Raw genomic sequence first — 13,350 nt, forward strand, 5'->3', positions numbered from 1 at the left:
TTATTTCTTTATTTAGTATTTAATTTTGATTAATAAGATAAAAGTTTCAATAACATGATTAAGGCCAGTTTATCACTTTTATTCATAAACACAGTAATACATTTTCATGTTCATCTTATCACATTTTGCCACCATTTTGAAGTTCATGACTGTATATAGTATTTCAAACCTCTCCTGCAAAACACTGAATAAAAAGGGATCTTACATGCCTAAATCCTGTATTTTGTACTTTTTAACAAATAGATTTAGTTCCCCCAATCAACTAATATATGCAGAGATTCCCCATTACAATAAAAGCCTAAAAGAGGTTTGGTCCCCTCTTATTTTAAATAAACCAGCCAAAAATTTCAATTTCATTTCCATGCTACCCCAACCCAACAGTTGTCATACCAGGAAGCAAACACTTTCCAGCCTTGAAATATCTACAATATCAACACCTGTATTTTTATAATCACCATTGTTTACAAGAGATGGATTGTCTTAAGCTGGTCATTAAGCTTTTCACAGAGAAAAGATATTTTAAAGGTTGATTTTAAAGCTCCTTTCCAGGAAGCAGCTTTGTGATTTTGACACTGTACACATTTTAAAGCACCACTGGAAGTATCTGAGGCAGCAGACTTTGTATTTTTAGCTTTGATACCAACAGTACATACTAAAAGACACAGACTGCACAATGCTTTTACAGCCAGCCAAGAAAAATGAGGAATGAAACATTCCTTAAATTGTGTTAGTCCCCTACCTCGATGCACTGCTTTATCCAAAAGTGATTTCCCATTGCTTCCCAGTTTTGAGAACAGGTCACATAGAGCAGGCGCTCATAAACTCGACGTTTCATGGAATTGTCAAACACCTCAAAAAACTTGGCTCGTATGAGTGGCTGAGCACAACGCAAACCCGACAGAAATGCTGGCTCAAGTTTAGCAGTAAGTTCACTACCAGAAAGATTCTCATCCCTAAAATGAATAAAGATGAAGGACAGAGACATCAAAATGAAACTCTTCCTACATTTTGTGTATAAAATATGGAAAATCAAGAGAGGTGACTTCTGCAGAAGCCCCCATGGTGTGGCACACATTCGGGTGCAGCAGTTGAAAAAAAAACAGCAAAGAAAATACTGCTGCTTCTGAGAAAACCACCCCAGAACTATCCCAAAAACTCTTTCAGGATAAAACTATATCATAATTGTGAAACGATATTGGCCATATTTGCATCTTGTTTGAAATGCCAAATGATATTAAGTGAGAAAAAATTCTGACTACCAACCAGGTCCACAACAGGGCTTTGCACAGGTAACCAGAAAAGAGAACAGCAGCAAACAGCAACTCAAAAGATTGTGAATCGTCAGCACAAAATTAAATACCTGGCATTTTTTGATTCAGTAACTATTGCAATTATTTCATGTTACAAAACCTGCCAGTTTAGCTAGCAAAGAAAACTCTCCAGGAAGTATAATTTATAATAAATTTCCAAGAGGAAAAAAAAAATAAATCTTTATATAGAGGTGAAAAGAGACAGATTTCAGCTGTCACCACAGTGTTTAGAATACAACCATCTACAAGGATCCCCTGGTGCCCTGAGGAAGGAAGAGGCTGGGGTGCAGCCAAAAGAAAATCCTTTCTAAGGAACTTTTATTTACCAATTGTTTTTCGTAATTATGAATTGTAGGATCAGTGAAATTAATTGATTTTGCAATTTAGAAAAGAAATATTAAAATATATTACTTAATTCAGACTTTAAAAAATCAATGGCATGTTATAAAGGTCATATATGGTACAAATAATGAACCAATAAGCTGCAATAAATGATAATTGCTATAATTACCTATAGACATAGTTAACAAGGTCTAAGAACTGAGCATTTAATTCAAGGTCTTCTGGAAAACGCTTTTCAATGTAAGTCATCATTTTCACTAGTAAAATGGACTTTTCCCGGAGAGTAGGTGTCTGTGTTAAAAGAAGACATGATTAATTTTGTCAATTCATCTTAAAGCATGCAGAGAACAGGCACATTCAAAGTGCAGCTCAGCCATCCTTTATATCACTCTTTCACTTCTAAAGTGCTGAAAAATAGCTTGGTAGAAGGTCACGGTTCTTAAAAAGAAAGTAATTCAAGTGCTTATCCTTCTAATACATGCTAGAAAATTTTCAAGCCATGACTAAAAGCTTGCTTAAGTAATTCAATGATTACAAAAATCAAAAGCATCTTTCAAAAATGTAGGTCCCTTTATACAGCACTTGAGTGTTAAACACTCAACTCGAGCAGAAAATAAGGCAAATTGAAGAGGGCACAAAATGTTACAGGAATAACACAATTTAAATCAGCATTAATCTTCCTCCTAAAGACTCTCCCTACCCAAGATAATGTGAAAGATATTTCAAAATCTTAACTTCAAAACAAGTTCTCTGCAATACAGGTTTTGAGATCAAACACCTAATATCAGACTACAAAACGTTTAGCATTTTTAACTCCAGTTACTTTCACAGATCCTTACAAACCTCGATGTCAAAACCTGATGAGTTATAACAGTACCTTATAGTGACTTAGAATTTAAGAGCAATAATGATTTTGTCTTCTCAATTTACCTGATTAGCTGCCATTGGGGAATTGTTTTTCACCCACTCTTCCACTATTTTTACCACTGCACGAAGAATTTTGGAATCAGTAGATTTTTCAATGAGAGATGTCAGAATAGCCTGTATAAAATTTTTTCTCATTTCCATGCTCATCACAGCCAGGCGAGTTTTCACAAGATCCAGGCTTAGCATTACCAGTTCACTTGTACCTGCTACAGATGCAAAAAAGGGATCAGAATTGTGTTTTCATTCATAAAAAACCTAGCAAAGAAATTTTCACCATATGCTACTGTCATTTTTCAAATAGCAACAAGAATATCTGTTAGCTGGAAATATATCCCTAGAAATAATGTTTCCAAAATTACTAAAAAGCAAAAAAACAAACAAACAAAAAAATTAAAACCAAACAACAAAATCCATTCAAAATCCTGAAGGCAAATCTGTGTGGCTTCATTTCAGTCAATCTTTGGTAAAAGATACCACAAAGCCCCAGCAATTAAAAACTGCAATTAAACTTGTGAAAGGAGTATTATATGATGCAGCACACCTATTCAATTCTGTTCATTTCCTGACTTGCTTATCTGTCAAGTTTAATAATTTTCCTGTTGTTTCTCAGTGTTAATAAAGTCTATAATTTTCTTATAATTTACCTAATTAAATATGGGCTAGGATTCTAACAGCAGCAAATACTTTCAAAGTATTTTCTTCAGTAGCTTGTCCATTAATAAATTACAGTGCTTTTGACCAGCACTGAATTTTCTTCTACAAGAACATTTGATTTTTTTTCTTTCAATGATTCATGACCTAATTCACTTGATGACAGAGTTGTACAGACTTAAAAAGATGCAATTTTAAGATAAAACCAAAAGCATCAGCTACAAGAAGTCGATTTCAGTTTTTCCAATACAGTGACATAAGAAGGAGTTAAAAAAAAAAAAACAAAAACCCACAATCAAAAAATCATGAATAATTTCTAGATATGCTGTAGATCAACAAATATTCACTAACTATTCACTGAAATTCTTGGGCTGATGTTGAAATACACATATTAAACAGGTCACAGGAACTCAAAGCACATTATTGTACTTCAATACATCAATAATACTGTTCACTAATGCTGAAGTATTTTTCTCTACAAAATAATATAAGTCCCTTTTAGGATGAAGATATTTTAATACTTTATAGCACTTCTAATCATCTACATCCTTAGACTATATAATGTAATACCTGTATTTGCTTCTGCTGTTCCTGCTGTAGCCTGTGGGTTTAGGTGCTCCCTGACCATCTTCTGCAGAGATCGCATGAAAACTGAAATCAATCTGTCAATATAGCTGGGATTGTTACTGCAGGCAGACTTCAGAATCATCAAAGTACCTACAGGAAAAAACAAAACTTAAGGAAGTAGAACTTCCAGTGTGCATGACCTGAGTAAGACACTGGTTTTCAACTTGGATATTCCATGTGAAAACACAGGGAGGTGTTCTAGCAGTATTTTTTCCTCCCATTAAAGAAGCACAGGACTACCCAAGTTGCAAATACTTGAAATCTGGATAGATTTGAAGAGAAATTTCAGTCTCAACTTTAGTCTACCATTAAAAAAGTTATTTTTGCACTAGTCAAAATATTTGAAAGTTCTATATCAAAGTGTGATGGAGGGCAAGGGGGAGAGAAGGGAAATGAAAGCAGACATTTCTCTACATCCTTAAATTATTTTTTTTTTTAAATGTAACTAACCAGGCAAAATTACTCTGCTCCTCATGTTGCACATTTCTTTTAGCAGCAAAACATAGGAAAACTTACATGAATAGGCCTATGTTTAGTAATTTACAATAACTTTTTTAACAAAAATTGCACAATCTTGGTTTTCTATTCTGGAAACTTTTTATAAAATTTCGTAAAGTTTGCATACATTCAAACCCATGAGGTTAGCAACATCTATGCTTTAAAATATTTAACTCTTTTAAAAAAGACATCCATCCTCTCAAAGTACACCCTCTAAATAACCTATAGGTATCCCTTTCCTTACTACAACTTCCGTCATTCAAGAAAAATCTACAATAATATTTATTAAAATGTGCTTTGTTCATTGAATTGCTGCTTGGAAAGTCTTTCATGCTCAGCTGTGCACAAATTTGGCACACAAAGTTCCACATCTTAAACACAGAATTAGTAAGACATGCACTGCCTGGTGGTTAGAGTGCAGAGCTGCTCTTAGGCTCTGGACAAAATGTAAGAAACATCTTTCTTGGTTAGTTTGTTGTAAAGCACATCCTGACATCTGACAAATAGGCAATTCCCAAAGCAAAATTACAGCTATCCACACAGATCACAGAGTAGAATAGTGAAAGACATTTGCCATTTAAATCAGCAAGTTTTCCAAAATTGTGCAATTTCAGGTCTGTATTACCCACACAACCAGTTCTGGCCCAAACCATATTACTCCGATATATCTTTGTCACTCCATTATGTAGCTGAACTCTCCACCAGTTAAGTGAGTACAAATAACAAGAAAGGTTGCACATTTCACCTCTTCAGAGTGGCATATGTTAAAAATTCATATTTTCTCACTTGAGGAAAAAAACAGCATTTTTGTAATTTCTTACCTAGTGAGAATTCTAGAGCAATAAAAAAATAAATCTTCCTACACTATTTAAATCAGCTGATAAATGAGGCTTTAAAAACAACAGAAAAAGAAAGTATAAGGCAATGTAAGAATGTTTACACAGTTCCTTGAAACATTCTACTGTATCTCAGAGAAGCAGGATTTTGGCTTTTTCATGTACTTCATATTTTGGTTAACCTGAATGTTCCCCGTGTCCTTTGAATAGGAGAAGGTTTATATCCAGCACAGCTGCAGCTCCCCACTTCCAATTATTGCTCCCAAGTCAGCTACCAGGAGAAGACAGAATGCAATGAACCCCCAGACCCTTTTTTCACAGACATCCCAAGCTTTTTGCTCAGGTCAGCTCCCAATGCTTCCCACAGCCTCCTCTGCACTATATCAGATTTCAGTTTCCTTATGGAAAATAAAAGCTGGTGCCAAAGATCATACTCAGTGTCGGGCACTCTATACACATCTACCAGTGATGGAGGAAACTTACCAAAGAGCTGAGAAGGATTAGCATTAGTGGCTTTTTCATAATTAGTAAGTCCTTCATAAATAACCTTTCCAACTGCAGCATAAAGGCACTCCAGCTCTTCATACTTTGAAGCTACACTTGAGGTACCTACAGAATTTACAGGATTGTGTTTACTTTTGTTAACATTAGCTACAGAACAGACAAGGAACAGTTACACTATGAACACTATAATTACACTATGAATCTTGCTTCTAAACCAAGGCAGCACTAACAGATCCTTCATTTATAGAAAACTGTTATACACCAGTGTGTCTTTTATAATAGGGCACACTTCTAAATAACTCACTTTGATGAGACATCTTAGATTACTGGTTCCTTTTTAAGAAAAGATTATCTAAGTTAGTTTATATTAAGACACACCATATTGTCTTTCTTTTTACACTCTAGCTTTCTTCCTTGGTTTAGCAAAACAGGAAAGCTTAGCGACTAATAAATTGCATTTCTCAAGCTGAAAAACTGTAATTGCAAAAATACATTCAATTTATAGCATGCATTTCTTCAACCAAAGTTACGACAGCCACAGGTTATTAAGTTTTTATGTCAATGGATAATGATGTATTCCACATGATTACTTATTTCAGCTTTTCTTTCTTGACACAGGGGTTGAAAGTGCAAGCTCAAATGGACCATTAAATGCAGGAATCATAAAACAGAATATTAGCCCATTCTAAAGAGATTCTTCACCCCACCCTTAATCACTAACTTACACAGCAACGAAGGATAAAAGGAAGAAGAAAGAAACAACATACTTGGTTCTGTAGGGAAAATCCCCATCAAGCGAGAAAGCAAACTGTGGACTGCTCTCAAAACTTTGGTGTTTCCACAAGTCATACAAGCTGCTACACCTCGTTGCAGGGGTTTGAAGCTACTAAGGATAGCAGGGGGCTGCAGTACAGTTAAGAGGAAACTTAAGACCTCTAAGCCAGTGCAGATGTTGGCAAAGTTGGCCTGATTGGGTTGTTCCTAAAGAGAACACAGACAAAAAGGCAGTGAGCAGGGGAAAGCACACAAGTATTACACAGTTCAGTAAGTCTGGATCAAATCTGTGGGAAACAGATAATAAGGTTCATTATTCTACATGAGTGAAGTTTCAAGTCAATCTTTTGTATAATTCATGAAATATAAAACTGTAAGATACAGGGCTCTATAAAATCTTTTAGCATAAAAATGTTACTTGTGCATTTACAGTATTTGTTCCTTCTAATGTTTTGTAGTCCTTTGAAAGTTGCCTGCAACCTTGCTGGTGAGGAATGCTTTCAGAGGACAGTGTTTTATCTTTTTGTCAACTTTTTTTTTAGAGGCAGTGAAGAGCCAAAAAAGCATATTCTATGGTAAGTTATAGTTTAAAAATAGAAAAGGGGACATTTTGAGCTCAAGAAAAAAAACAGACCTATAAATTATCAATTCGCTGGTAAATTAGTTTTCTGCAGAAGCTTTATTCTTTTTTCTGAATCTCCTGAGTAACTGACACCATATACCACAAAACTATGATCAAAATCCCTCTTTTAGAAAGCTTCTATCCCTGTGTTAAGTAAACAGCAATCATGTCCACCTTCCCCAAGCCAGAGGGATGGTATGGTGCATGTTTGTCTTGAGGCAGGGAAATGGCAATTTAATGGCAATTTTTACTCAGGTTGCACACTTCTCAAGAAAAGATGAGTAAAGCAACAAATATGAGCTCCCTGGAGCACTATTAACCCTTGTAAACCCAAAACAAACACAGCCACATAAAAAACTCTTCCAGCAGGAGAAAAGGAAGAAAGTAAATACTTGCCCTTTCAAGGACTATCTAGCTCCATAAAGACAACAGTGTTATGAAAGTATAGCACATGCAGATCAGCATTTGGAAAATAATGAGCCACAGCAAATTTTCATGTTTATCTTCAAAATGCTTAAGTTTCCAAAACATACATAACTCCTTTATTCAAGGAAACAAAAATGACATTAAGAGAACTCCTAAAAAATTAACACAGTAAGAGTTGCTAGTCTATTGATTGATATGATACAAATAAAATACACATAGAAAAACTTTTTATATGGCAAAAAATATACAAATAGAATACAAATTATAAACAAAACACGTTGTATCATCAAATAAAAAAGAAGTTAGCCTTTCAGGGAATTTTATATTACCATGAGGTAGCCAGAAAACTAAGAACCAATAAAACTCTATCTCAATATGTAAATCTCCCTACTAATAAAAAAAAATATTACCACTGGAGCAATTCATATACTTCACAATCTATGCATTTGACTACAAAGAAGATAAGATTAAGACTGTAAAATCAGTCTCCAGATCTCAAGATACCATCAGTATTCAATCAACTTATGTGCTAGTAAAACCTAAAGATGTACAGGACTGGAAGGTTACCTACCACAGTCATCAGCAGCTTATCAAACCACTGCAACTTCAGTTCTGATTTTGGCCACATGTCTGGTCGTAAAGCTGTTTTCAGAAGGTTGACACAGCGTCGAGACAGCAGCTCCCCAGGAGAACCAGCAGTGTTTGAGTTGTCATTTACCTAGCAATGAATCAGAATTAACACAATGACATCCTTTAGTAACCAACTCATTAATTCATTAACACATTCAAAGCAAGCTTATAATTCCTTATTTCTGAAATGGATGAGCCTAAGTAGTTTTATTGGTATAGCTAGGGAGCATTTAACAGCATAAAAACCTGACAACTAAAAAGTAAATATGCGAAGTGGTGCCTACACTGCTAGCTAATTACCCCAAATCACCCATCAAATGTATCTTAAAAAAAGCTTAATCTACAACTCTGAACATTAATCTTTTCAGTTCCAAGGTGTCCACAGACATACACAGCTCTTCATTCATTTCACCTTTATACTTCAAGAGCATGTCTGTTCTGTGCAATAGACCGTGGTGTATAAAATTACATATTACTTGCCAGCAATCTGCTGCAGAAATAGAAGCCATAAAATTAGTCAGCTTTGGGCTACACTCAGCTAGTTTTCCTCACTCTAGAAAAGCTAATTTGCAAGAAGACTTACTTAAAATCTTTAGTAAAATGGAGTCTTTCAGTTTCAAAATCTGGATTGCATCTGTTTACAAATTTTTACTTCAAACACTCCTTGTATCAAACTATAAATGTACAACACCAATAATATGAAACTAAAACACCTCTCATGACTAATAACCATCATTTGTGAAATGAAAAACATGCAGAAACTGGTTAGCAAATTCAATTTTCTTTCCTCTTTAAATGAAAAAAATTTGCTTTTTATGAAATTTCACAATAAAGGTTCTATCATTTTAGCAAAAGAGAGTATCCATACACTAGAATAATACAAGCATAAAATGACTCTTATGAAAAGAGGGGTATATGCTTTTGGCTTCTAGCCAAAAGGAGGGTGTTTGGCTACTCATGCTGCTTTGGTATTTGCATATCAGAATAAACAGACTACCTGGCAAGCAATTCTAATCAAGAAATTCACAACTGTATCTGTATGCTGCTTGTCAATCGGCTTGGCAAGAAGTGCATCAGCTCCTGGCAAGGACTGGCTACGTCCAAATACCTGCATATATACAAAACACACACAAAAAAAAAAAAGCAACATGGAAGGAGGATTACAACAAGCAGAACAGATTTAAAATATTTTTTTTAAAAAAATAACTTTCAATTCAGGGAGTTTCACAAGTACTCTTGTGAAACTTTCACTAAACTGTCAGTCACTGGAGTTTATAATTCCAGAATCTCTGAACAAAACCTGATTTTTTTCTTACAGCACTTATGGCTCCTGTAGCTGTCCTGAACCGTTTTACTTCTTGACCAGAATCAACAGACAATCCTCTTTTAACAGCAGATGAGGCAGAACTTGCTCCTTCTCCACTTGCACTTGAATCCATATCTGAATCTGGCTGAAATAGCAATGTGCACGTTAAAAAAGCATTTAAGTGTATAACAGTTCAAGCTTTACCAGTTTATTTAGACTTCCTACCTGCTGGTCTTTAATTCTTTGCAATTCCCATTTAATAACTACTTCAGCAAGATCCACAGCTAATTTTCTTTGCTCTATCGTAACACTTGGAGTGAAGCCCAGTCTCTGCATGGCACTAACCATATGCTGAACCAAGTGATGTCTCACTGGATAATAAACCTGAAAAGATGATTTCACAGCCATGTTAGCCATTACCCAACAAAATCCTACACAAAAACTACAGAGTTGAAATAAAGTAAAGTAATTAAATAGTCTTTAATTCCAAAGCTTGGTAAATCCATACCATATTCAAATTTTGAAATCTGGAAAGGGAACCAATGCTTTGAAAATAAAATGTTGGTAGTGATTAATTCCACAAAATTAAGAGGTACTTTTCAAGATAAATGATTTTTCTCAAAGACAAATCATTCTAATTTTTTGCCAACCCTTTTTGAGATCTACAATGAACATTTGAACAAACTCCAATTTTTTTTTTCAAAAAGGAATGAGGCCTGAAAAGTGTTTCAAATGCATATTAGGTATCTACCATTTTGCATCATATTTTAACATTTGTCTTCAAAAATGCTCCTATCCTGACATACTACAGAGTTCTCCATACTACAGAGTTCTCCATTTGATTCAATATTGCGCAACATACATTAGCTGGAGATAAAAGTAGCATAATTAACCCCACAGAATATACATAGTCAAATAAACAAGGATTTCTGGAGGATGGAAAGGATGGAAAAGAATATATATTTCTGCTCTTTTTTCAAACAACTCTTGAAGAGTCCTCACAGCTCTATTAAAGAGTACTAATTGCATATGAAATAAATTAAACTCACAGATCTTCACCTAACATTTTTGATTCTAAATTCAACCATTCTAAAGCTCAGCAAGTTGTTTCCTATTTAATTTTAATAGTTGTCTTCAGTTTTAAATCAAACAGCTGATGTCCTTTGAAGCCAAATTATATACATCAAATTATTATTTTCTAATCAAACTGCAGTTGACCTCCTTGATATCTTGGATACAGTGACAACGAGAAAAACTGCTACAAGTACCTTGAAATGTTGTACTATCAAGTGCAAAATATGTACTAGCTGGGGAACTGTATGACCCTCTTCCACAATGATTTTCCGTGTCCAGTGAGTCAGCATCTGGTGTCCATCCTCCATCCGAGCAGGCACAGCTGGAGTCAGGATTGCCATGGCCTGCCTGACAATAGCTCGGGCCTCCATTGCATGAGCTTTCAGAAGACTGTGAAAAACCTAAACAGCAAAGTTTCTGATCAACATTAATACTATATATATTTACAAATATATACAGAGAAACTGAAGCATATATTCTCAGCAACATGAGTTTTTTCCTAAAGGCCAATACTTTGGTAAGTGTATGATGGAACTTTATCATCAGAAATATATAGTATACACTTCTGTCTTCTTTATGTTTCTTTTTTCTTTCTCCCTCTCCACTGTCCAATTTGAAATTTTCCTTTGGTCCCCACACTCTTACTCAAATTAAATGGCTGTCTCTTAAATGAAGATATATTACCAGGTCTGTTAATTCTACCAGAACAACTTTTCCTTGTCCCATTTACCCTCTCTGTTTTCACTTATCTTCAAACTTACTTCTACACTCTCCTATCCCCAAATAAATTTGTTATTTATATTTGGCTTGCTGCTTCTTTATCTGCTCATTGCACATCAATTTAACTCTTATTTGTATACAAAGTACCCAAAACCACTTCTGTTTAAAATTAAAATGCAAAGAAAGCACACTAGAGAACTTCTATCAACACACCCTAGATGTATGAATTCATGCCCATAGTCAGTACCTGCAGAACAATCTTCTTATGTATGGCAAATTTGGCAATGATGTGTGCCAAGAGCAAATGCCCACTGTATTTGCATGCTGGGTCTACACAAGCTTTGGACAAGAGGCAAGGCCAAGCAAAGGTCATCAGGCGCCGCAGTTTGCTGTTCCGGTTTTTGTTATTGTCATGAATGTGATGTGGAGCGTGCTCAACCAGGAGTGTGGCAAACTGCAAGAGATAGATCCTGAGAGAATCCAGCATATCAGCCTGTTTTTCTGGATCAAGCACCTAGTTCCAGGAATAATAAAAGTGGAAAAAAGGAAGGTGAGAAAACACACAACAAAATAACCTTATTACCTATAAAATTCCTCTTTTTTTGCTCTGTCAGTGGTTTTTAAGAGGACTAACAACTATAACCGTATTTCTCATTCTGTTTAATGCCCACAAAACAACCTCCTGAGGTGAGAACTTTTAAATAAGCAAACCCAGTAAATTCCAAGGTGTTAACGTATAAAAAAAAAATAATTAAAAACCCAACCCTCATGTTCACCATGATCTATTTTATAACTGCTAACTGGTTCAATGAAACCAAAGTAAATTACAAAGATACTGGTTTTCAATAACAATAAGCTTTATGATAAAGACTAGAAATGGGCCTGTCAAAGACAGACATCCAAGTGAAGTCAAAGAGCTATTAGAAACTGAAAATTGTCCTACTGGTGAGTGATGATCTCACAACTGTTATACGATTTGACACAACTAATCAGATTCACAAATAGCTTAACTAATTCAAATAAGGATTGAGAAGCAAATGAGAGGAACAACTTTTTGTTTTAATTTTCTAACACCTAACGTAAACAAGGACTGTTACCTTTGTTATAAAAACACTTGTGATGCTTTCTGGATTATCTCCCTCTGGATTTGGGGGTCCCAACAGCTGTTCACCTTCTCCTTTTTCAAAACTGTACAAGAAAGCAGGATTCATAATATGTTGCAGCACCTAAAGAATATAAACAGAAGAAAAATTACACTCATCTGTAAGATTCTGTAAATAGCTGTCAAGTAATTACATATGCAAGCCTCTGTGTTAGACATTCACTTTTTTACAAAAGGAAGATATGAATAAAACTTTAAGAGACAGATACACACAGATTTCTTCCCAAACCTCCCCCGACCATTTTCCCACAGCAAGGTCAAAGATTCTTAGAAAGTGTACATTAAAATAGTCAGCACTGAAAGCAAGATAAATTGCTGTTTCTGTTTATTATTGCTATTTCTCAGGTATGATATTTTCACCTAAATGGCTCTGCCAATTATCAAACTCATTGACATTTAAGTAAGCGAGTTTTGTTGCCCTAGTTCTCAAGAAGAAAATTAAACCTAAATACCAGAATTCTTTGCTATAATTACTTAAGTTACCTTGGCTTTGAGCTCATCTCCAAAGTTTGGGTCATTGAAGTCTACAAACCGGAAAAACAAAGCCCGTTTTTGGGGAATACTGTAGTTTTTGGGGATCTCTTCCTCCATGTATTCCTTTAGGAAGGTCATATTGCAGAGAAATCGACCTGTAAAAGCCCGAAGCAACTGGAAGAGCAACTCTATATCTCCATAATTCCGCCTGTGGAAATACAGAAAACAAAAAGCTTCTCTGAAAAAATACCCGACCAAACTACTACACTGCTAACTTGATGAAGAAACTAATCTTGGTTTTAAATAAGCAGAGTGCCAAGAGCAGCCAGGACCAGTGGCATGGTTTTAGAGCTAGTGACAGTCTTATGAAATATATTAAACTTTCTCTTCAGTAACTGCAAACTCATTTTAGTACCTCAGAATACCTTTACAGTATTTTCAAAATTTAAATGAAATCATGTATGCAA

General features: G+C 35.0%; 1 protein-coding gene across 1 annotated transcript in view; it reads right to left on the minus strand.

Annotated features, from left to right (window-relative positions):
- The window catches only part of TRRAP (transformation/transcription domain associated protein), an 85,661-nt gene that overhangs the window by 38,953 nt on the left and 33,358 nt on the right, over positions 1-13,350 (minus strand). The window contains 14 exon segments of the mRNA XM_030459744.1: positions 740-953; positions 1,822-1,943; positions 2,583-2,785; positions 3,801-3,947; positions 5,675-5,800; positions 6,463-6,676; positions 8,089-8,235; positions 9,145-9,255; positions 9,464-9,598; positions 9,679-9,837; positions 10,722-10,928; positions 11,495-11,761; positions 12,345-12,473; positions 12,893-13,091. Coding sequence (XP_030315604.1) covers positions 740-953; positions 1,822-1,943; positions 2,583-2,785; positions 3,801-3,947; positions 5,675-5,800; positions 6,463-6,676; positions 8,089-8,235; positions 9,145-9,255; positions 9,464-9,598; positions 9,679-9,837; positions 10,722-10,928; positions 11,495-11,761; positions 12,345-12,473; positions 12,893-13,091 — 2,380 coding nt within the window.

The sequence above is a fragment of the Calypte anna genome, chromosome 14 (assembly GCF_003957555.1).
Source record: "Calypte anna isolate BGI_N300 chromosome 14, bCalAnn1_v1.p, whole genome shotgun sequence".
Classification (NCBI taxonomy): Eukaryota; Metazoa; Chordata; class Aves; order Apodiformes; family Trochilidae; genus Calypte; species Calypte anna.